The sequence below is a fragment of the Cervus canadensis genome, chromosome 17 (assembly GCF_019320065.1).
Source record: "Cervus canadensis isolate Bull #8, Minnesota chromosome 17, ASM1932006v1, whole genome shotgun sequence".
NCBI lineage: Eukaryota > Metazoa > Chordata > Mammalia > Artiodactyla > Cervidae > Cervus > Cervus canadensis.
Genome location: NC_057402.1, coordinates 6,086,473 through 6,109,689, shown reverse-complemented (window position 1 = coordinate 6,109,689; position 23,217 = coordinate 6,086,473). Strand labels below are relative to the sequence as shown.

General features: G+C 65.1%; 3 protein-coding genes across 4 annotated transcripts; 1 reads left to right on the top strand and 2 right to left on the bottom strand.

The window, feature by feature from the left end:
• Positions 1 to 7,766: 7,766 nt before the first annotated feature.
• TRMT61A (tRNA methyltransferase 61A) lies at positions 7,767 to 14,290 on the bottom strand. Of its 2 annotated transcripts, none has more exons than XM_043489357.1 (4): positions 14,158 to 14,290; positions 13,236 to 13,596; positions 10,661 to 10,927; positions 7,767 to 8,969 (listed from the first exon to the last, which is right to left on the bottom strand). In XM_043489357.1, exons 2-4 carry the CDS (start codon positions 13,564 to 13,566, stop codon positions 8,710 to 8,712), a joined length of 858 nt encoding a protein of 285 aa, XP_043345292.1. In that variant the 5' UTR covers positions 13,567 to 13,596; positions 14,158 to 14,290; the 3' UTR covers positions 7,767 to 8,709. The 2 variants fall into 2 exon arrangements, with proteins under 2 accessions (XP_043345292.1, XP_043345293.1); XM_043489358.1 differs by having other exon boundaries at positions 13,861 to 14,228.
• On the bottom strand, positions 13,857 to 19,632 carry LOC122419781 (translation initiation factor IF-2-like). The gene is made up of 5 exons (XM_043434592.1): positions 19,418 to 19,632; positions 18,803 to 19,307; positions 18,624 to 18,715; positions 14,158 to 14,826; positions 13,857 to 14,076 (listed from the first exon to the last, which is right to left on the bottom strand). Exons 1-5 carry the CDS (start codon positions 19,630 to 19,632, stop codon positions 13,857 to 13,859), a joined length of 1,701 nt encoding a protein of 566 aa, XP_043290527.1.
• CKB (creatine kinase B) lies at positions 19,232 to 22,464 on the top strand. Its single transcript, XM_043489353.1, is given in 8 exon segments — positions 19,232 to 19,359; positions 19,619 to 19,823; positions 20,006 to 20,159; positions 20,161 to 20,369; positions 20,687 to 20,858; positions 21,485 to 21,608; positions 21,806 to 21,995; positions 22,078 to 22,464. Coding segments are annotated over 7 exon segments (1,221 nt in total). The 5' UTR covers positions 19,232 to 19,359; positions 19,619 to 19,630; the 3' UTR covers positions 22,257 to 22,464.
• The last annotated feature ends 753 nt before the right edge of the window (positions 22,465 to 23,217 follow it).

Below are 23,217 nucleotides of genomic sequence, written 5' to 3'. Positions count from 1 at the left end.
GGAGCCAACATGGCCCCTTGTCTTGTCCCAGACAAAAGCTGCCACGCTGGACTCTGAGGCCGGCTGCTGGGGGTCTGGGGCCCTGCCAGGCGTGGCCACTGGCAGAGTCGGCCCTGGCCAGGTGGGGTGCCAAGCCTCTGGGCTGGGGATGGGTGGGGCAGAGGACTGGGTCCTACTGGGGCCTCTAAGCTCTGCTCGTAACTCGGTGAGAGCCCTGTGCTTGAACCTGGAAGGACCGTCCAGAAAGCCTGGTTTGTGGAGGCAGAGGCCTGGTGGAGGTGGCCGGCCAGGAGGCTGGGGCAGCCTGAGTCGCAGGAGCCCGCGCTCACCACCCTCCCACTGGGTGCCCAGCTCCCAGGCCTGGCTGTCGGGGGCCCTAAGGGGCCAGGCAGCCAAGGGCCTCGGTGTCCTGGGGGCCAGGGGAGCGGGGGAGGGGCAGCCTGGGCCCCATCTCCTCTCGCCCAGGAAGGTCTCTGGCCAGTCCGTCACCCGGGACCCGGAATGTCCATTGTGCCCGTAGCTTAGCAACAGGCCTCTGTGGGCCCTGCACTCCCGCCCCACGGCCGGCCACCCGCATTCCTGGGCCGGGCCCTCGCCCCCGCGGGCCCAGGCTGTGCTCACCAAGCATGTCCAGCAGCCCCGAGCCTTCCTGTCAGCGTGTCTGGCGGCCTGGGTCCTGGGCAGCCTTCGGCCCGCTGCCGGCCCTGTGGGTGCCTGTAGATGCCTCATCCCCTGGTTCACGCCCTCCCCCTGCCTCCCCACCCCCACAGATTCACCTTCTCAGCAAATGCAGTGACAGGGCCAGAAGGCAGCCAAGTGGCCTCGATGGCCGGCGTGGAGGAGACAGGCTAGGGAGGGGCGGGGGGCCCTGGGAGTGCGTCTGTGGGTCCAGGACTCCCTGAGCTGCATGCAGATCTCACTGCAAGAGGCAGGAGGCCTCAGCTACTTTCTGGGGGCTGCGGATGAGGTCAGGCCTTGGTGGCAGCTGGGGGCCAGGGGGCCAGGGGGCCAGGGTGGTGGGAAGGTCTGGAAGGAGGAACAGGGCGGGTGTCTGGAGTCGGACGGGCCAGGAGAGGGGCCGCCTCGGAGCTCGGAGGCGGGCAGTGAGGGGTCCCTGCAGCCCTGCCTGTCCTGCCCTCCGAGGCGGGGGGCAGCTCCTGAGGTCCACCCTCCCCCTGGGCAAGTGGGCTCCCGGGTCAGCGGCCACTGGACCCACGCTGGGAGGACCAGAGTGCGTGGCCCACTGTGTGCCCGGCCGGGACCAGCCCCCTGCATGTCTCTCGTGGCAAACAGTGCGTGACCCGCGGCTCCCTGCCCCAGCGCTGGCGAAGCCCAGGATACGCCACCATCCTTGACTTAGGAGGAGTCTGGTGACCCTGGGCATTGAGCTGGTTGGCCTCTTAATGGTTGCCTAGAGCATTGCTTCTTAAAAAAAAAAAAAAAAAGGCCGAAAACAAACGTTTTACAATGGAAAATGTCAAAGAAATGCAGAAGCAGAGAGAATCCCAGAGGCTGCCAGGTCTCAGGGGACCAGGATTTCAGCTTTCCCCTCCCCCCTAGGTTATTTTGAGGCAGACTGCAGCCACCCTATCATTTCACAGTATCATTAGCACGCCTAAAAGTCGTTCCCAAAACCTCAAGACATCCACTCAGGCTTCCAATGTTCCAACTGTCTTATTTTGTAAAATAAAACATTTGGTTTGTTCAAATCAGAACCAAAAGAGGTCCCTGCTGCTCTCGCTCCGGGATCTCGGGGGCCTAGTGTGATGAAGCCTCTGGGAGACACGGGGATCCCAGAGGGGCCTGGGGCCTGCACACAAACATTCCAACCAAAGGAGGCAAAATTAACCTCTTGCTGACTACAGCACGGCCTTGGAAAGAGCCAGGTGGATGGTGCTGGAAGCTCCCTGAGTTGTGACCACGTCATTTAAGCCCATCAAGGTTTGATGAACGCCAAGGTTTTGTTTAAGAAAGAAGAGAGCAGTGTGAGAGGTCCCGGTTCCTCTGGTGGGGGTCACTGGGCCCTCCACCCCCCACCCCTGAGCTCCAGGTGCACGTGGTCAGGTGGGGCCTGGGAATCTGCACTTCCCCGAGTTCCCAGGTGACTCGGAGGCAGCTGGTCCAGGCCCCACCCCACTCCATTGCAGCTCCCACGTCTCCTGAGCACACCCACAGCCTGCGTTCAGGAAAGGTTCTGTCACCTGAAACAAGATGACTGCCTGGTGCCTTTGTAACGACTAAAGAACCAAAAACAGTGGCGGGCATGCCCACAGCAGAAAGATATGGATATAGTTGTAGTGTTAGTCATTCAGTCGTGTCTGACTCTCTGTGACCCGATGGACGACCAGGCTTCTCCGTCCCTGGGATTTCCCAGGCAAGAATACTGGAGTGGGTTGCCGTATCCTCCTCCAGGGGATCTTATCTATCTCTCTCTCTGTCTCAGTCAGAGGTGCTTGGGGCTTCCCCGAGGGCTCAGTGGTAAAAGAATCTGCCTGCAACGCAGGAGATGCAGGAGACACAGGTTTGATCCCTGGGTTGGGAAGATGGCCTGGAGGAGGGAATGGCAACGCCCTCCAGTACTCTGGCCTGGGAAATCCCACAGACGAAGAGCCTGTGGCTACAGTCCACGGGGTCACAGAGTCGGACAGGACTGGAGCAACTGAGTGTGGGCCACAGGGACTATAACTGAATTGCTAACGAGGATGGGTTTGACATTTTAATGTGCCACTTGGGGGCAGCGTACCCAGGGGCCAACAGGAACACGGGCTCGGAGGACCTGCGACATCACCCTCCTCAGTCATCTCAAGGCTACTCTGGGAGGAAGAGAGGAAGACATCAGGAGAAGCTGGGTGGGACATAAGATGAAAGAGGGTGAAGTTCTCTCCACAGCTGCCAGATGGACCGCAGACTTGGCCCTGAGCTTCCTAGTGGCCGAATCAGAGGGAACAAGATTAGCTAAGCTAGTGCTTCTCAAGTCTGGAACCACCTGGGGCATCTGTCCAAAACACACCTTGAGATTCTTACCAAGGCTTGGGATTGAGGCCAAGCTTGGTATTCTTACCGAGTCCTGGGCCCACCCCCACCGCCACCAGACACGCAGGGGCTGCTGCCCACAGACCGCATCCCGCAGACAACTCGGTGTCCCTGGGGGGAAGAGCGTCGGGGGAGCAGGATTCAGAGCCCTGTGCAGGGCAGCAGGCAAGGGCCGCAAGCACCCAGCAGCAGCCCCAGGACCTCCGCCTCTCCAGCAGGGTCACGTCTGGACGCTTCAGCGGTCGGCAGGGCGGGTGGCCAGCAGAGACAGGACCAAAGGCCTCCCGGGGGTGGGTAGGGCAGTGGGGCAGGAGGACCGACCGAGAGAGGAAGCGGGGGGCGGGCGGAGCTTGGGATCCTGCCAAAGGCGAGGCCACGCGAGCATCTCGCCTCCCCCGAGCGGCACAGTGCGTCCAGACGGCGGGACGGGCCCACACCTGGCTGCGCAGGGGCGGCTCCGCCCAGGGAGGGGCCGGGGGCGGGGCCTGAGGCCCGCCGGTGCCAGGCGCGGGGGCGGGCGCACCCACGGCTTGCTGGGAATGTGGGGGTACCGGGGCCACGTCCAGGCCTCAGGGCCTGGAGCGACCTGAGCCTCCTGTGGCCTCAGAGGGGTGGGGCCGCCCGCTGCCCACGGACACCTTCATCCTGCAAGGAGCCGGGGCGGGGGTGCGGGGGGCTGTGGGGGGCACCGTGGAGCCTTCTCTCAGCGCCGGGCCCTGGGGAGTGGCATGCCCCTGGAGTGCCTGGGCCCTGAGGAGTGGGGGAGCAGCGGGGCGAGCAGGGAGGAGGGAGGCGGCCGGCCGGGCAGGGACAGCAAAGGAAGCGGGGGCGGGTCAGTGGAGGCTCCCCACCCCGTCCGTCTCGACCCCCTTGGCTTCTTCTAAACACGTGCCCGCAGCCGGCCTGCCCTGCTCTTTGAAGGGACAGCTGTCGGGGAGAAAGCTGATTATCGTCCCGAGCTGGAGGCTGTGACGAGCTCCCGGGAGCGTGACCCAATTCCGCGCTATTCTCAGCCTGGTGGGAGCGAGTACTTCCCTCCCACCGGCGCTGCCGCTTCCCAGGCAGCCTGACTTTGAAATGCCCTCGTCCCGAGGCGGGCCGGAGACACACTTACGCACACGTGCGCACACGCGGGGGGAGGGCGAGGCCCTGCGTGCCCCCGGCCGGGCCCTGCAGCTCCTCCCCTAAAATCACAGGGTCTCTCTTTCCACTGGGACCCGAGGTTAGGCCATGTGACCAAAGGCTCGAAAAGCGCCTGCATGACCGGGCTCGCCCCTACCGCGCCTGGGCCGCGAGAGGAGCCGGGCCCAGGAGGAAGGGGAGGGGCAGTTTACATAAGCTCTGGCCCCACACGGGGAAGAGCCGGCTCTGGTCGCCGAGTGCCGCCAAGCCACAGGCCCAGAGCAGCTGGCTGCGGCTTTAAGCCCGAATGCTTTTTTTGGAGCGGGGGTGGGGGGTGTTGAGGGTGATTATTTGTTATGCAGCATGTTTGTGGCGACAGCTAACTAATACACCTACTTCTCAAACCGTGGGGGTCAGCTGAACGCTGCCTGCCTCTGCGTGATCCAACAGCCTGTTTCTGGTTTAGTTACACAACTAACTATAGGCACAGGGACTGGATGACCCGGATTTTCCAGAAGAGTCTCAGTGTCAAGTCTTCTGATACACATGCAAGTGTCCCTGAAGGTGCAAAAAGCTATTCAAGTGCTACAAAGCGCAGAGGACATTTCTCAGATGGATTCAGAAGCAGTCGTCAAATTCTGGCCTTGGCAAATGCAGGATCAGAGGTCTTCTGGAGGTGGCAGAGGCTCCCACGGGTGCTGACCATCATCGAGACACTGGACACACTGCACACACATCCATGTGATGCTTAATCTCATGGCAGCCGCCCCCCCCGCCCCCCCCCCCCAGGCAGGCGGGAGGGAGGATGTGATTCTGGAAGCCTGAGCCCTTAAGCGCATCTTCGGGAGGGCAGCGTGGGGTCTGGCCATCCCTGCTGGGGTCAGGAGGCCTGCAGGGCCCTGTCCAAAGTCCCTGTTCCCCTGGGACTGTGGAGGCCGTGTCCTGGCAAGGCCTTCTTGTTCCTCCCTGCCCCCGCTGCCTGCTTTGCTTGGAGCAGGCTCTTCCTGCCTGCAGTGAATGTGCCTGGTCCCTGGAGCCCTTGAGGACGGGACAGGCTGCGCTGGAGGCCTGGGTGCTCAGCGCCCCAGGGTGCTCAGCCCGTTTGCTGGGTGAAAGCGCCTGAGGCTGATGAAGATGGTTGCCCTGAGGACTGGACCCCCCACTTGCTCGCTCCTTTTTGGCGGCACTGGGAGCCAAGACCTCCAGCAGGGCCAACCACCCCCTGGACCCTCTCACCTGAGGCGCCACTGGAAGGAAGGGGCACCCCCCACCCTGGCTGGCATGGGAGCCCCGCAGCCCCTGGGCAGAGTGGGGCACTGGTCCTGTGACATGCGTGAGCTCAGAAGCCTTGCAAACGTGGCTGGCAGTTTCCAGCCTGAGGCTGCCCTCTGATCCAACCTTGCTCCAAAGCAGCCACTCCTGGCGCTTTCCACTCCCTCTCCTGGGCCGCGGGGAGCTTCCTGCCTGGGGAGGCCGGCTGCTCACTGGCCTCTAAGTCCCATCTGCCCTTCCACATGCAGGACGTCACCTCTCCCAAGGAGCCTTCTAGGATTGTAACAGCCATCTCTCTCCTTTGGCTTCTGTGGTCACACCCAACAACCACACAGGGGGGCAGTGTGGCAGATGTGGGAGGTCCTGGGTGGATGGGCAGAGGTGGGGGTGGATGGGATTTCAGTGAGTCTCACCTCTGCAGCGCAAGCCTGTTTCTCCCCCCATGCATTGGGCTGGGATGGGATAGGAGCCGCACCATCCCCACCCCCAATCCCGGGCCAGGGTCCCAAGCAGCCCACCTGTCTCCCACATAGGCTAGAGGCCCGAGAGCCATACATTCCTGGGAGAACAGAGGCCATGGAGGCAGAGAGAAGGGGATGGGGAGGGGGCAGCACACAGCAGAGGCGCAGGGACAGGGATGGGAATCCCACCCCTGCCCTGACCACACCCTGCGAGGCGGGTACAGCCTCCAGGGGCCCCGACCCGCATCGCCCCCGGTTGGGCACAGAGCCCCTCTGAGGCAGGTGACGGGGTGAGGGGGGCACAGGGGGCAGCTCACCCTGGAGCTGAGGGGGGCGGGCCTGGAGGGCTTCCAGGGGAGCTGGCTGGAGGCGGCCCCCACAGACATGGGCTCTGATCCCACCTGGGGCCCTCCAGACAGGTGAGTCTCACAGCCAGGCCAGCTGTCTCCGGGGCTTGAGCCCAGGAGCTGGGGGCTGGGGTGGGGGTGGGTGGCAGGGTGATGCGTCACACCCCTCGGGCCAGGGCCATGTGGGTGCAAGACTTCCCGAGGAAAAACTGAAGGCCAGAGGTGCGTGTCTGGGGCTGGATGGGACTTTCCCGGTGAATCCTTGTCCTGTGACCAGCCCCAAGCTGCTGCCTCGAGGGGATGACCAAGTGACCTGCTCATCGGTCACTCGCTCACCAGGGGCCCTGGGTGGCACACTCCCCGTTTGAAGGATTTAAGGGAACCACCTAGCTTCTGCCCGATCTGTCTGCAGGGGCTCCTGGCCAGGGACACCCCTACAGGGGAGATCACTAGTGTGGGCTGCCGGGGAGCAGGAAAGGGTTGAGTGAGACTACCTGGGGGCGAGGGGTGAGAGGCACCGGGACGCTTGATGGGCTTTGAAGGATGCGCGGGAGCTCACTGCTGGCTCAGGGCCAGATGGGGCTCCAGGCTAAAGTCCCTGGATGGGATTGAGGTACGGCGGAGTTCTGGGGGCTCAGTGTGGGCCCAGTCGAGGGGCTGGAGGACCATCCACCCTTAAAAAAGTGGCTCCGTGCCAAGTAAAACCACATGCGTGGACAGGGGGCCAGGAATCCTGACCCTGAACCTGGTGGCCCTCTGCCCGTCATCCATCCTAGGCTGGCTTCCCTTCCGGCTCACAGGGCCCCCAGTGCAGGCCCCAGAGCCTCACCCCAGGCAGCGGTCTTGGCCGCCGGCCTAAGCCCCTCGGGAAGCGGGCAGTGCCAGGCCTGTCCCCCTACACAGATGCCCCCCAGGCCTTTCCTGAAGGCAGAGGAGAGCCCAGGCCCTTCCTCTGTCCCCACACTAGGCGTGGAGTCAGAGGTCAGCACAGGTCCTTGAAGGGGGATATGACCCCTGGAGCAGGTCAAGGGGTTTGGAGGACCCTAGGGTCTCACAGGGGACACAGGTCTTCCTAGGAGACAGAAGATACCCACCCCCCACCCCCCCGTGATGCTGCTGCCAGGAGACTGGTCCTCTTGGAGGTTCACCTCATTTGGCACAACTCCAAGGACCCCCAAAACCTGGGTGGTGGCCTAGGGCCAGAACAGCAGGCCTGGGAGGTTGGGCCCAGCCGGACACGGACATGGATGGACGGATGCACACACACACACACAGAGCCAGGAACGCTCTCCTTCCCCTCACCCCCACTCCCGGAACAAGTGGCCCTTTCTGCAGCCGGGTGGGGGTGGGGGCGGCCACACACTCACCCCTTTGTCCACCACGTCCCAGGCCATTGTCCTGGAGTCCACAGCCCCGTGGCAGCGGCCCTGGGAGAGGAAGGAGCAGGGGCCGGGTGCCGTGTGGCGAGGTCCAGCTGGATGCTGGTGTGGGGAGCGGAGGCCGGGCCTCGAGGCACCAGGGGACCAGTCACTGCGGTGGGGGCAACAGCGTTTATTTCTCCGCCGGGCGTGGTCGGGCAGCAGTCCCAGGCCAGCACGGGCCCCTGGGGCTCTTGTGCCAACACGGGGTCACTGAGGCTCCTGCCGGCTGGCTGAAACCAGGGCAGGCACCCAGACCTTTTGTGAAACAGGGTTGGGGCGGGGGGGGTGCCACACAGAGCTGGAGGCCGGGCAGGGCGGGGCAGCGCTCAGTCCAGGACCCCAGGGCCCCTCCGGGCAGGCACGCGGACCAGCTCTAGCACCGCCGGCCGCCAGGAGGCAGCCCGCGTCCGTTCTGCTCTCCGCAGAGTGACACTGTCTTCTCACGGATTCGCACATGGGCTCTGGCCGGGCCGGGCTGCGGAGCAGGTGCTTACTGGGTGGAAAAGCCAGGTGGTGGGTGGGGCCTGCCAGGAGGGAACCTGGGCACATGGCTCGCACAGTGCCCGGTCGGGGGTCGGGCCTGAGGCTAGGCGGCAGGGCCACAGCTCTGCTGGCAGCCAGGCGGTGGGGGTCCTGGGCGCAAGGCCTACATCCCTGGGCCTCCTCCTCCGCCCTACCTGTTTGGGGTCACCCAAGAGGGTCAAACCCGCGCCGGCCACATGCCCACCCGGAGGAGCCCGCGGCAATGAAGACCGCGAGGCCACGAGACGGCAGAGCGGGCACACTGACTTCAGGGGGCCGCGGGTGGGAGCGCTTCCCCCAGGGCCGTGATGCTGCTCCACGGCGGCAGCCCCCCCACCCGCCACCCTGCCAGCTGTCAGGGAGGCCCCGTTGCTCCACCCTCCCCGCTCCAAGTCCATTTCTAAACACTGGCCCAGCAGGCAGCCGCTGACCATACAAGGCAGTCTCTGGCCCGGTTTCACCTCCAGCTCCCCGGAGCTCCCGGGGGGCGGCTCCCTAGCCCTAGCCCTAACCCTAACCCTAGCCCTAACCCTAGCCCGGAGTCTTGGTGGCGAAGGTCAGGTAGCCGGTGTGGCCCACGGTCTCCTTCATGGGCGTGCCGCTGCGGAAGGGGCCGGCGTCGGGGCCGGGGCTGGCCCCCAGGTCGGGCGCCGGCAGGCTGATGGTGCGCACGTTGTAGACCTGGGGCAGCACCTCCAGGGTGCTCAGCTCCGAGAAGCCGCAGGCCGCCAGCGCCTGGCACGTGCGCTGAACCTGCTCGATGCAGGGCGAGAAGGAGCAGAAGCGCCCACCTGTGGGGGTGGGGCAAGATGCCGGGTCAGAGGGCCGCCCCGAGCCCCGCCTCCGGCCACCCCAGAGCCCACCCCCCCAGCTCTGCCCACACCCCTGCCCGCCGGCCGTCCCTCTGCCCAGGGGTCCATGGCCGGGACCTCCGCGCAGAGGCAATGCAGCCCGGCGCCTTCAGGAGTGGGTGCTGGGAGAGACCCTGCTATGAGAGATGCTCTGGGCTCCGAGGACGGCCAAGCCCTCCGGCTACCAGTAGCTGAGGCCTCAGCGGAGGAGCCGGCAGGGCCCACATGGATGGGGCCGCCTGCACCAAGCCCACTGCCTCACCCCTGGGCCCCCGTGGGCACGACCACCCCGATCCCCACCGGCGGCCAAGGGCTGGGGCCAGGGCGGAGTCTCCGCATGGCAGCTGCTGGAGCGCTGAGCCCAGAACAGCTCCAGCCTCAACGAGCGCCCGGGGCAGGGGCTGCTGTCGCAGAAAATGAGAGGCTGTCGCGGCTCCTGCAACTGGAGGCGCCTACGGAACCAGCCCCAGGCCCAAGGATGAGGGGCAGGGCGGGAGCCCCTTCCTGCCTGCCGCCTCCCTCCCCAGCCAGCCCGGGACCTGCAGGGCGGGGGCGGGGAGGCCAGGCTGGGAGGCGAGGTGGCCTGGGACAGCCCGCAAAGGTCCCTGAGGCCTGGTCACCTCAGCCCCGCCAGGGAGGCCTGCGCTTGGAGGCAGGATCGAGGTCAAGCTGGAGGGCACAGGGTCGCCGCGGGGAGCCTGCCCTCGTGCGCACTGCCCAGGCGGCCCCGCGGGGCAGGGCCGGGCCCCAGGGCCGCACCAAGCCGGCGCCGGGCTCACGCGGGCAGGCGAGCCCTGGAGAACCGCCAGACCACGAGGGAGCCGGGAGCCTCTGGGCCAGAACAAGCAGACGCAGAGAGCAGGGCTCAGTGGGGCGGAGGGGACAGGACAACACACGCAGGGCTCCCGGCCCAGGGGCCGCCTGCGCTCAGCCCAGGCCATGCGCCCGGCTCTGGCCTCGGGGGATCCGGGCCTGGGCCCGCTGGGGTCCCCGGGCAGGAGGGACTTGCGGGCGTCGGGGGCCTAGCGGAAGGGGCGGGGGCGGGGGAGCTGGTGCTCCCTGGCCACCCTGGCACAGACCGGGGACATGGCAGTCCCAGGCCAGCGGGCAGGGGACCCACTGGCCAGGCATCCACGTTCATAGGGGCGGGCTGTCCCCGGGGCGCTGGGCGTCCCCCTCCCGCTGCTTTGCTCAGTGGGGAGGAGGCAGAGGCCTGGCTGCTGGAGCCAGCAACTTCTCCAGAAAAGGGAAAAACCCAGGGCCTCGCCAGCGCCTCCTGGCTCAGAGCCACCCTCCCCGCCTCTGCACCCAACATCTTCCCTAAAAGGGACGCATTTGCCCGGCTTGTGGCTGGTGGGGAGGGGAGACTCTGGAGGGACTGGCTGGGGTCAGGGGCTGACCTCTGACCTCCGGCATGCCCCGCCTCTCAGTCACGCAGGGCTGCCGGGATACTCCCCAGGGACCTCAGACATCGCCCACCTTGGGGTGGGAGCTGGCCAAGCCAAGGGGCAGGGGCCCAGCTGAGCCCTGCGCTCCCCAATCCTGACTTCTCCAACCACCCCCGAACCTCCCTGGGCTACTCTGACCCACCCCGACCCTCTGACCCCCCTGTTCCCAGAAGCCCAGCTCACCTTCGACCTTGAGGGCGTCCCAGGCATGCCCCACGGCCTCCCAAGGCGAGGGGATGTCCAGGAAGACGGCGTCCGCCACGTGGCTCACGCCGAATCCACTGCGGCACACGTCCTGGTTCCGCACGGTCACCCAGCGGCCCACGCGGTGCTCCTGGAACTCCTCCCGCGCCTTCTCTGCCCGCTGTTGGTGGAACTCCACCGTGTGCAGGTGGCCCGTGGGTGCGATGGTGCGGATGATGGCGTGGGACACGGAGCCGCTGCCGGTGCCTGGCCGGGGGGACGGGAGTCAGGCGGGAAATGAGTCTACCCTCACCCTGGGGAGACCCACTGGGGTCCATGAGGTCGGCTGAGCCCCTGTTACCAGCAGGCACCAGTCCGGGGCTCCCCGTGGGGTTCTGGGACACGGGCTGTCCCAGGTGGGCGCAGGGGAGCCGCCTGCCTATTGATCTGGTGGGGGTCCTGCTGGGCGGGGGGCAGTCCTGCCCACCCCAGCTCTGGAGCAAACCCTGATGCCCAGACCGGGGTCCCAACAGGGGTCCTCAGAGGGGCCAGACTGCCCCAGGGCCGTGCAGGGTCTGGGCAGAGTGGACCAAGAGGCTTGCCCCGTCCCATGCGGTGGCTGGGCCCAAGGGATGCAGGTCAGTCCATCTTCCTACCCCCAGTCCGCGCCTGCCACACGGGGCAGCTCTGCCCTCACCCTGACTCGGCGACCAGCGTGCGCCCCCGTCGTCGCCCCTGATTTCTTCCAGCCTCAGGCTGCCCCTCTGCTTGCCATCCTGTCCTGCGGCGCCGGGGCCCTGTCACCCCCCACGACCTCCCCACCCCTCACGGCTCCAGGTGCCAAGCGTGATGGAGATACTCTGTGTCCACTGCACACTGACCACCTCCCCCGCGACCGCAAACAGAACCCGGCATTTACAAGTGCAGAGCTGGAGCGATCCAGCCCCAGTCCACTCCCTGCCAAGCCTCTGTTCCCAGTGACAGGGCGGTGACTGCCCAGCCAGACGCCTTGGAGCCGCCCCCGCCCCCGCCGGCACCTCCTCCCCCATCTCTCCAGGAGGTGCTTCTCCCCAGCTGCCCGCAGCGCCCACCTGGGCCCCCTCCCTCCCTGTTACAGCCCCCGAGCGCTGCCCTCAGGCCTGCCTCCATAGCCGCGGGTTCCCTGCAGCCTCAGTCAGACCGGCCCTCTGTTCCACAGCAGAGTCGGACTCCTAGTGACCCCCCTGGCGGCGAGCGCTTCCTCCCTGACCTCGTCCCCGCCCCGGCCACACTGGCCTCCTCGACGGCCCCGCACGCAGGGTCTCTGCGAGGCTCTCCTCTGGGGTGACCCTCCCCAGTGGCTCTTCACGGCTCCCCATCGTGTCCCTCACTGCTCCCTCCTCAGGTCCTCCCTGACCACCCAGCCGGAGCGAAATGCGCAGCCCCCAGTCCGCAGTCACACCGAGATGGTCACGCTGGGCCCACTGCCTGTCCCCTTCAAGAAGCAGAAACCCAGCCTGACCTGTCGCGGCTCTACCCACGGTTCCCACAAGGGGAGCTGGTACCTCAGAGGAGCCCGGAAGCCCGCTTGCTGACCGCGCTTTTCAGCTGAGTGGAGCCAGGCCCTGGCTGTAGATGCCCGGGGGCGGGCAGCAGGGGACGAGCTGGCCCTGAATCCTGTCCACCCCCAGCTCCCCTGGTGCGGAGCGGCTGGCCCCTGCCCAGCCCCCACCGACTCTCTGAACCCGCTCTCCGCTGAGGTTCTGCATCTGACTCTCCCCATTTCAAAGTGATCGCCTGGGCAAAGGCAACCATCCAGTCATCCGCACGGAGAAACCAAGGCCCAAAGATGGAGGAGACGGCTGAAGCCTCCAAAAGCTGGCAGCAGTGCTGCTGGGAACTCTTCATGAGCCCGGAGCACAGGGGCCCAGGGTGTGCAGAACATTCTGGAAATCCAGGCACATCTGGGCCTGGCTGCTCTTGGCCAGGCTGTAAGCTTCAGTCCACAGCACATGTGTGTGTGTGTGTGCGTGAGTGTGTGTGTGTGCATGCACATACGCAGAGTCTGGGAATATCTGGCTTCAGGTACTTCCATCTGCACCCCAGGCCTGGCCTCAGTGATGAAGGCGCTGGCCTGGGATGAGCACAGGCAGGCTCTTCCCCCCCAGTGAGCACCCTGGAGCAGCCCTGGCCTCCCTCCAGAAAGAGGCGATCCTCAGCCCTGGGCCTGGGGCTGCCATTCGCAGCAGTGAGGGACTGCTAGGCCAGGCACCCCTACCCTTTTGTCAGCACCTTGGTCAGCGCCGAGCAGCGCTCACCACCCCCTCCCCACCTCACACAGGCAGGCTTCCCCCTGGGCCCCGGCTCCTCCTGCGGGCTGTCCTCAGTCAGATCCCATTAAGTCTCACTGGAGGACAGCACCAGTCTCCTAACCAGCTTCCCTGTGTCTTTCCCCCCTCGCTGCAGTCAGCCCCCTAGAAAGACCCTGTAGAAACAGATGGTGAGTGTGCCTCTGCTCTGGAAGGGCAGGCTGAGGCTGCCTGGACACTGGGTCTGACCTCCGCCTTCACGAACCAAGGCATCCTGCAGAACTCACCGGATTCACAGACCACGGAGCCAGGCCGAAGCTCCAGCATCATGGTGAGCAGGGCGATGTCGGTGGAGTAGAGGATCTGGGTGCGGTGTGGGAGGTTCAGTGTCCAGAGCTCCGGCGTGGGGTGCAGCACATACACCCAGCCGCCTCTGCCGCAGGTCACCTTGGAGCCGAAGGGGCGGCCGATGAGGTCTACTGAGTGGCGCAGGACACCGTGCCGGGTCTGGGTCTGGGCCCCACGCTGCACCCGTACGGCCACCATCGCGCCATGGCCCAGGGACAGGATGGCTGTGTCACCCTCTTTGATCAGCTCCTCGTAGGCCACGAAGCTCATGGTGCTGTTGGTCCGGCAGGTGCCGGGGACCTGGGAAGTGTGGGCATGAACGTGTAAGGGGCCAGGAGGCGGGAATGTGCGCCTGGCATCCAGGGAGAAAGCCCTTCTTGGTCTGGTCCTAAGACGGGAGCCATCAGCCCAAACCTCAGACGGAGAGACTGAGGCCGGGTCCCAGGATTCCCACAAAGTAAGGGCCTGACCCTCTCCCTCGGCATCCTTCTCCGGGAGCTTGGCTCCCGTTCTCTAGCTGTGAGACGAGAGAGGGACCACGCAGAGGGGGGCCCGTGAGGTCACCTCCAGGCCAGGCAGAACTCCCCTCTCTCTTCACTCTCCCCCGTGGCGGGCTCCTGGGCAGACGGATGACGGGGCGATGCAAATGCACAGGTTCCCCAAGCGAAGGCCGGGGCCGTGCAGCGGGCAGTAAACAGGAACAACGGCCTGGCCTGCGTAGAGGCCGCGGGCGGCGGCTCAGGCCAGGCCGACAACAGGGCTGGGCGCGGCCACGTGGGGCTGCCGGGACGTGCAGGGCCCGCCTGGGAGACGCCCCCTACACTACCCGCGCTCTGCCACCGTGGCCCGGCCGAGCCTCACCGGCGACGCTCGTCGCCCTCCAACTCCTGGAGGCGCCGCACGTGGCTTCGCGTCGCCGCGGCAGCACTTCCGCCGGCTGGGGCGCGGCGCCCGCCGATGACGTCACGGCGCAACGCCCCCTGACGCGCGCGGGGGCTCCCGGGAGAGAGGGCGGTGTCTCGGGGGTACGCACTGCCCCTCCCCGCGTCCGTGGCGCGCTCTCGGTCGGCTTGTCCCGGTGCTACCTCCTCGCGCCCAGGACCACCGAGAGCCCGGGTAGCCCGCCCCCAAGCTGCCGCGGTCTCCTCTGTGGGCGCGGGCGTGACTGGTGAAACTCCAGAAAATGGAGCTGCAGAGGAGCGGGTGGTCCCACAAGACTGTGGCGGGAGGCAGCCTGAGCAGCAGGGCACGGTGGCCAGAAGCGGCCTTAGACCCAGGCCTGGCCGCTCCTGAAACGGGCACTTTCTCCGGAGTGCGGAAGCCGCTTCCAGGACGGAGGGAGCCCTGCGTCCTCTCCTGGAACCCAGGGTGCGCTGAGCACTGGACGCACGGGGCTTCTCTTGGGGCCGGGTCAGTGAGGACAGGAAGAGCGGCCCGAGCGGGGGAGGGCCATCTGGAGGGCCCCGCAGAAACAGGGAAGCTGCAGCCCCATTGTGTCTCAGCGGGGCTGAATCAGAGCCAGGCTCTGGGCTGGGCGGACAGTGTGCGCGGGGGAGGAGCACGGGGACAGGGATCGTCTTCCTCCAGTGCGCATGTCCCCGTGGGCCAGGCCTTATCTGATGGAGACCCCAGCCCACCCAGCCAGGCTGGGGCCTGAGCCCCAACTCAGGGCCAGCTAGCCTGACCTTTGGCCACGCTTCCCAGGCCCAGGCTGCTCCATCCTGGACAACTGGGAGTGGCCAGGCCCTGCGGAACCAGCCCCTTCCTAGAGCCCTGTCAACTTGTAGGGCGCTGAACTGTTCCCTCCTCTGGGGCCGGGCCTAGCGAGGGTGTCTGCGGACCGCAGAGTCCATGATGGAGACCCAGGTGCCTAGCCTTAGCTCCTCCATGCCCCTTTCCTGACTGGGCCTGCGTCTTGGAACCCCAGGGGAGGAAGGTGGGGGCCTTTGGTGACCTCCCATTCTCTGTGGGTTCCTGTCCCTGCGGGGCCAGTGCTCTGACCACCAGCTGCCTGTGTGGCTGCATCACAGCCTTTCCTCCTCCTCTCGGACAACTCAACTCCATCTGTAGCTCTCCAACCTTTGTTCCATCCAGGTGACTTTGCACCCGCCTGAATCACCTCTTAATTGCTCTCCTGGGAGATAGCAACTTTCCACTTCTTGGGGGTTCCTCTTCCCCAGCCTCTCAGCTACTCAGAGGCTGAGTGCACACTAAGAGCCTAAATTTGGACTCGGTGACTCGGCAGTGGTTTCCTCTGGTTTCCAACTTCCCATCGCCTTTCTGTGGGGGACTGGTTGGCCAGCTTCTCCATTGCCCTCTCCTCCAGGCAGCCTTCCCAGGGCTGTCCGTCTTCTCTCTGACTCTGCCCAGCCCTCAGCCTGAGTCCTCAAGCACCAACTGATTAGCCAGGTCAGGTGGGTACTTTGCCCAGGGAAGAGTTTATATAGTGCCCCCCCCTAAAAAAAACTGATGCTGTGTAAGCCCAGTTAAGTGTCATCACTTTGAACCTTACCCACAATCCTGTGAGAGAGGGACCATTTTACAGACTCAGGGAAGTCAAGTAATTTGCCTAAGATCACACAACTAATGTGGCCAAAGTGGGATTGGGATTTAAAGTCAGTAAACTCGGCTTCAGAAAACCAAAGGCAGATTGGAAGAAAGGTGGGAACAGGCAGGAACAGGGCCCTGGAGGAGAGCAGGAGGCCGATGATGCCTTCTGGGGAGGGCCGTTCTGCTCTGATCTCTGACCAGCTCAATCTCCGGCCCCACCATACTCTGTGGCCACAAGGCAGCCCCTGCCCCTTTGCTGACCCCAACCAACTTCCCCTTTGGGTTCTGTGAAACTCAGGGACAGGGCATTAGGAGGAAGTCCTAGCCCCTGCTTGGGGCCTGGCCCTCCTCCACCGGCCCCGCTCTGTGCCTGCCAAGCAGGGCTGTGTTCTGTGGATGAAAGGCCAGGGACTCCTTTGAGGCTCCCCACCCCCTCCAGGGCCAGGTGGTTAATGTGTAACCAAGTGTGATTTCTGAGAAACCTGGACCATAAACTGGCCGGATGATGTCACCTAGCTGCTTGCCCAGACGCTGCCAAACCGGCTCCTGTGGGCCCTGGGGAGACTGGAGGGTCCACAGGGGAGGGCTCGGTTAGCTGGGAGCAGCGTTCTTCCACTGAAGTGGAGGCTGGTACCCTCCTGGGCCCCTCTCCTTGTCCCCTTGCTCAAGACCACCCAGACTCCCAAGTGGCCGCTGCCCGGTAGGGGCCTCACCCTGACTTTTGGGTCTAAAGGCCTCCAAGACCCCTCCTCTCTTCCCCCGTCACAGTTGCTGACCACATGTGTTGTCAGTCTGAGTCCAGCCCAGGCGTGGCCAGCTCGGGGTCTGCAGGGTGGGCCCTCAGGCAGGTTAGCACAGGGCCAGGCACTGCAGGATCACAGGGGGATTGCCAGACCTCGGACCTGGTTCCCCATCACCCACCTTCTCATCTTCCCTTTGCTCATCTGCAAAACTAGGACAAAACATGCATCTCAGAAGGCTAAGAACTGCTGGAGCCCCAGGCAGGCCCTGGGCAAGACCCCAAACCTCTGGACTTCGCTTCTCTAGTGAGGACCTTGCTTGTGAAGGGAGAGGGGAATGGGGTCCTTCCCTGTCCCCGTCCCCCCAAGTGGGTCAGGCCCTTGGTGGCCTGAAGGTGGGGGGGAACCTTCTGAGAAGCTGCCGAAGCTACAAAGAGGAAGGAAGCCCTGAGCGCCCCCCGCCCCCAATCTCTGGGGTCTGAAAGTCAAGTAGGCCTCCAGAGCCAGCACTTGGTTTCTAGAAACAAAATCTTGAGTCCATGAGTCCTTTGTCGGTGGGGAGTCGGGGAGGGCAGGTGCAGATATTTCTAAAATTAGGGAGAGGGGCAGCAGGGGGCACGGAACACAGGAATTTCAGGCTTAGAGGACACCTGTCTGGCCAGTCCGGAGCCATTTGTCTTTTCACCTTGCTTTGCTTTACGGGTCTAAAAAAAATGCTGACTGGGAGCAGGTCAAAACATGCCAAATTGAGCAAGGGAAGAGGCAGGAGTCCTCCATGGTAACCACGGGCCTTGCACAGAGGCAGAGGCAAAGGAACGTGCTCACTCTGTGCTCCGGCGCCCTCAGGGGCCCCAGCACACGGATCGCCGCTCAGCCCCGCCGGAGGCACCCGTCTCCTCTCGGTTCTTGACCATATCTTGTTCCCTTGGCTGCTTGCTGACAGCTGCCGAGCTCAGTCTTCCTCCAGCAGTCCTGTGCAGTTCTGGGGGGATTTTGTTGAATAAACACACAGATAAGTGTTTTCCCCCTTCCTTGTTTTGTTCACAAAGCAACCAGATGATGGATGTTAACCATTAAAGTGCCAGTTCACCCTTTAAAAAAATATTTATTGATTCACTTTTGGCTGCTCTGGGTCTTCGTTGCTGCGGTCAGGCCTTCCCTCGTTGCGGTGAGCAGAGGCCAGTCTGCGCTGTGGCCTGCTGGCTTCTTGTTGCAGTGGCTTCTCCGCTCCTGGGGCTCAGTAGTTTTGGCGCGCGGACTTAGTTGCCCATTGGGCAGGTGGAACCTTCCTGGACTAGGGCTCAAATCCCTGTCCCCTGCATTGGTAGCTGGATTTTTATCCACTGCACCACCAGGGAAGTCCCTAATTCATGCTTTTTAATAGCTGTATAATATTCCACACTGGAGAGATGCCTCCCCTACCCCCGGCCAGTCCCCAGGTGATGGGCAGCCGGTTACATACAGGTCTGTTTGTGCTTGTTTCTCCTACTAGAGAGGGTTGGCCTGTGTGCAAAGAGAGATGAGACTACAGGCTGGATTCCTAGAAGTGGGATTGTCGGGTCATGGAGTACAAAGATTTTATGTTTTAATAAATACTACCAAATTACTTTCCAAAGCTAATGTAGCACTTCACAGTTGCAGGCAGCCTGTGAATGCCTGTTTCCCCACATTCCGGCCCATAGCCAACACTGGCTGGTGCCAGTCTGGGGTGTTGGGGATAGTGGAAGGCATAGTCATTACTTTCACTTGCACGATTCTGATTTTCAGTGAGTTTTTTGTTTTTTAAGTCTCACATGTGCTTATTGTTTGTGAGCATTTCCTCCAGCCTCTGCGGAGAGTCTCTGAGGACGACCTTTGGGGTGGGGTGTGGAGATGAACTTGTCCCTGGAAGAGAGGGCCAAGGCCTGGGGTCTGGGGGCTCTGAGACTGTGCATTTCCCAGCAGGGCCACAGTCAGTATTCGCTCATCAACCAGGAGGGGCTGAGTCTCTGGCTCAAATGACCCCAAAGCCCGGGGACCTGCCCAAGGTCACGGCACCAAGGGTGCCGCCGGGCTGGGCCGCAGCCAGACTGCGCCTCCGGCGTGCCTTCGCTCTGCACCAAGATCGCCGGGGAGATGCCTGCGGGCACCTTGAAGAAGGTCGGCGGCTCGGCGCCAACTCAGACTGTGAGGGAGAAGGTTGCGGGGGTGGGGTGGGCGGCGGTGGGTGGTGGTACCTGCCGTGGAAGCCCGGGACGGCTCCCGCCTGGCCCGTCGCCGCGACCACCACGAGGACTAGCGGGAGGAGGGAAGGCAGGGGCCGGGGTGCAGACAAGGCCGAGCGTTCTCAAGTGCCTGGCCGGCTCTCCTGCCTCGGTTTCCCGCTCGGAGGCAGGCGTGGGTGTGGGGGAATCCGGAATGTCCGAGGGCCTGAGGTTCTGGCTTCGGGATCCTGGGCGGGCGCGGGGTGGGGTTAGGCAGGCTGCGCGGGGTCCCGGCCAGGGGATAGTCGGGGTGGGCTGCTTGGGGTTGGGGGGGGGGGTGCTCCGGGAGCAGAGGGTGGCGGACAAAGCGGCGGCACCACCCCGCAGCGCGACCCAATGGAATGAATGGGCTATAAATAGCGGCCAATGGGCGGCCTGCGTCGCGCCCCTTAAGAGCCTCGGGAGCGCGGAGCCGCCGCTGTTCGCCTGCGCCGCGCCCTGAGCTGCAGACAGACCTGGAGCCCCCGCCCCTGCCCGACTGCTCAGTGAGTGAGCCGGGGGGCCGGGGGTGGGAGGCGCGGGGCAGCGAGGTGGGGGTTGTTATGCACGGAGCGGGGGGCGAGGGCCAGGGCGTGGCGCGCTCCGGACCTCCCGGGGTCCGACGCCTGGAGCAGGCGCTCCAGCTGGGCCGGGGGTCCTGGGCGCTGTGGTAGCCCCATGCGTGCAAGCGCCGACCTCGGTGACCTTGACCGCGACCGGGCTGACCGGAGCCCGGGGCCCTGGGTGGTTAGCAGGTCACCAGGAGGCCAGGAGCCTCGGGTCCCCGCTGACTCCCGCGTCTCCCCGCAGCCCGCCGCCGCCATGCCCTTCTCCAATAGCCACAACACGCTGAAGCTGCGTTTCCCGGCCGAAGATGAGTTCCCCGACCTCAGCGGCCACAACAACCACATGGCCAAGGTACTGACCCCCGAGCTGTACGCCGAGCTGCGCGCGAAGAGCACCCCGAGCGGCTTCACGGTGGACGACGTCATCCAGACCGGCGTGGACAACCCAGGTACGCGCGCCTCGGGCCCGAGGTCAGGACAGGAGCCCGCGGCTGGGGTCCAGCGCCCCCGCCCCCTGGGCCCCCCCGGGCCAAGGTCCGGGCGCCCTCTTTGCGCGCACAGCTGCAGGGTCCTCGGCGGCTTGCTTGGGCCTGGCAGTGACGTCACTGGCCCCATTCCGCGCTCCCCCCAGGCCACCCCTATATCATGACCGTGGGCTGCGTGGCCGGCGACGAGGAGTCGTACGACGTGTTCAAGGAGCTCTTTGACCCCATCATTGAGGACCGGCACGGAGGCTATAAGCCCACCGACGAACACAAGACGGACCTCAACCCCGACAACCTGCAGGTGCGGGTGGCCCGGGGCGAGGGGGCCGGCGGGGTGGGGAGGGGCCGCCCGGCGCTCAGCCCTGCTTGGCCCCCAGGGCGGCGACGACCTGGATCCCAACTACGTGCTGAGCTCGCGGGTGCGCACGGGCCGCAGCATCCGCGGCTTCTGCCTCCCCCCGCACTGCAGCCGCGGGGAGCGCCGCGCCATCGAGAAGCTCGCCGTCGAAGGTAAGGGTCGGGCCGGCTGAGCGGCGCTCTTCGGCCCCGGGCCCTGCCGGCCTGTTTACCAGTCACCCGAGCCGCCGCGCTCTTATCTCCCCGCCGGCTCGGGTTTCCCGGAGGGACCGACGCCCAGCCCCGCGCCCACAGCGCCCTGGGGCCGGGCGAGGGTCGGCTTGGGCCGTGTCGCTCCGGACCGGGGGCACTGACTGGGCTCCAGCCAGGCCGAGCGGGCATCCTGGGGGTGTCGGGCGGGTCCGAGCGCGCGGGGTGGTGGCGGGGTAGGGCAGGAGCCCACCCGTCCTTCTGATCGTGCTCCTTCGCAGCCCTGTCGAGCCTGGACGGTGACCTGGCTGGGAGGTACTATGCGCTCAAAAGCATGACGGAGGCGGAGCAGCAGCAGCTTATCGACGACCACTTCCTTTTCGATAAGCCCGTGTCGCCCCTGCTGCTGGCCTCGGGCATGGCCCGCGACTGGCCCGACGCCCGCGGCATCTGGTGAGTATCCCCCGCCCGCCTGCCCCGTGCCGGAGGGAGGAGGGCGGCGCCGCGCTCCTCGGGTGGGTTTGGTGCTCCCGGGCCTCTTCGCAGTTGACCTTGACCGCGCAGGTGCGGGAGGGCCCCGAGCGGGTGGGGCCGTCGTGTCGGCGTTCCTCCCCCGCCTCCGGGAGCCGCGGCTCCTTGTTTGCTCTTTCCTTTCCCACCCGCCACCCGCGGGGAGTCGGTCAGGTGCGGGGTGACGCAGACGCTTCCTCGAGGTGGGGGAGCAGGGCTCACAGGCTCGGATCGGATCGCACGGGATAGATTGGCCCCCCGTGGGCGGGGCGGGGCCGGGCCTGCTGCCTCTGCCCCTCAACCCCTAGGCGGGCACCACACGGTACCTGACCGGCTAGCTGGGAAGCAGCTCAGGGCTTTGTGTGCCCTCTCTGAGGTTCCCTGTGTGCCCGCAGGGTGTTGATGGGTCTAGAGTCGAGATAGCAGCCCCCCGGCCCTAGGGCCAGCTGGGGTGAGCACCTCAGCGACTTGGGAAGTGCCCCGGCCCTCGGCGCCTCGAGAGGTTTTGTTCCTGGATATGTCCCGAGACCCTTGTCCAGGGAGGCGGCTTGACTGTACCCCTCCCCCAGGCACAATGACAATAAGACCTTCCTGGTGTGGATCAACGAGGAGGACCACCTGCGGGTCATCTCCATGCAGAAGGGGGGCAACATGAAGGAGGTGTTCACGCGCTTCTGCAACGGCCTCACCCAGGTCAGGGCTGGTGCCACGGAGGGGCAGGGCCAGGCCCCAGGGTTCAGGCAGAGATGGAGGTGCCCCATCAACCCCCTGGGGAGACCAGATCTTTGTTGCCTCAGGGTCCTGTGGGAGGGGGCACCCCGGGTCCCAGCTGGTCCCCTGGGGGGGTGTCTTCAGCCATGCCTCCCCTCTCACACCTTCTCCACCACCAGATTGAAACGCTCTTCAAGTCTAAGAACTACGAGTTCATGTGGAACCCTCACCTGGGCTACATCCTCACCTGCCCGTCCAACCTGGGTACGGGTCTGCGGGCCGGGGTGCACATCAAGCTGCCCCACCTGGGAAAGCACGAAAAGTTCCCCGAGGTGCTCAAGCGGCTGCGGCTTCAGAAGCGAGGCACAGGTGAGTGGCGGGGGCGCCGCGAGGCAGCCCGCTCCCCCGGGCAGCCCCCAACCCAGCCCCGCTGAGCTGGCTGTCTCCCCAGGCGGTGTGGACACCGCCGCCGTGGGCGGGGTCTTCGACGTCTCCAACGCGGACCGCCTGGGCTTCTCGGAGGTGGAGCTGGTGCAGATGGTGGTGGACGGGGTGAAGCTGCTCATCGAGATGGAGCAGCGGCTGGAGCAGGGCCAGGCCATCGATGACCTCATGCCGGCCCAGAAGTGAGGCCCTGGCTGCACCTGCCGCCTCCACCAGCTCCTCCGCTGCTTCCTAACTTATTGCCGAGGCCGTGCCCACCACGCGCCCGGAGGCTCGCTGTGTGGGGGCTGAGCCCTTAGCCTTGCTGTAGAGACTTCGTCGCCCTCGGTAGAGTTTATTTTTGTGATGGCTGAGATGTTGCTGATGCTGAAATAAACTAGAGTTTTGGCCTGTCCCAGGTCTGAGTGGTGCCTCCTCTTTCCAGGGCAGCCCAGGGCCCAGCTGCGGGCTCCGAGGCCTGGCCTGCCCCTTCCGCTTCAATGTCAGGTGGGACCGGGGTGCCCCCCAGTCCTATTTCGTGAACCTCTGCCCTCCTGCCTCAGCCCTCCCTTTAGGACCATGTTGGGCTGCTGGCAGAGCCCCAGCTTGAGCATCTAGAGGATCTATTTGGGGGCCTGCGGGGTGGAGCCTGGCACTTCAGTTGGCCCCAGACTGTAGCCTGGAGGAGCTCTGGATGCTGGGGGAAGGGCAGGAGCCCAGAAATTTGGTACTTTTCCAGCTCCGCCCCCGAAAGCCATTTCCTCCTCTCGCAAGCAGCTTCTCCCTGTTGCCTCCCCCTCCTACCCTAACACCTACTCTATTTCCTAAATAATCTCTCTGCTCTGCTTCCTTCCCTTTCAGCCTCCCCAGGCCTAGCCCTCCCGTCCCTCCCAGGGAGCCCCAGGGCCCCCTTAGTCCTCCCATCCTTGCAGCCTCTTCTCCAGGACCCTCGGTGCCCCAGTTCCTGGGCCTCCCCTGGCGGGTCCCCAAACAGGGAGGGGGTGAGCTGTTCGGAATAAGGTCTTTGGGTCTGTCTCCTGGCTGCTGCTGGGGGTCCCACCATGGGTGGGTAGGCACCCTAGGTAGGAGGGGTGAGCCAGCAGCCCCGCCCTGGGCTTGTCGGCTCCAGCGCCTCAGTTCACCGACGGCCTGCTGCCCCCTGCTGGCC

What these genes read in the sequence shown, in the direction of transcription:
- TRMT61A (XM_043489357.1), bottom strand. Translation starts at nt 13,566, where the DNA reads ATGAGCTTCGTGGCCTACGAGGAGCTGATCAAAGAGGGTGACACAGCC. An exon ending in CTCCGTGGTCTGTGAATCCG is followed by an intron (nt 10,928 to 13,235) that starts GTGAGTTCTGCA and finishes CCCCCCGGCCAG; the next exon opens with GCACCGGCAGCGGCTCCGTG. An exon ending in GGACGCCCTCAAGGTCGAAG is followed by an intron (nt 8,970 to 10,660) that starts GTGAGCTGGGCT and finishes CCACCCCCACAG; the next exon opens with GTGGGCGCTTCTGCTCCTTC.
- LOC122419781 (XM_043434592.1), bottom strand. Translation starts at nt 19,632, where the DNA reads ATGGCGGCGGCGGGCTGCGGGGAGACGCGGGAGTCAGCGGGGACCCGA. An exon ending in CAGGCGTCGGACCCCGGGAG is followed by an intron (nt 19,308 to 19,417) that starts GTCCGGAGCGCG and finishes CTCACTGAGCAG; the next exon opens with TCGGGCAGGGGCGGGGGCTC. An exon ending in GTCCCGGGCTTCCACGGCAG is followed by an intron (nt 18,716 to 18,802) that starts GTACCACCACCC and finishes ACCTTCTTCAAG; the next exon opens with GTGCCCGCAGGCATCTCCCC.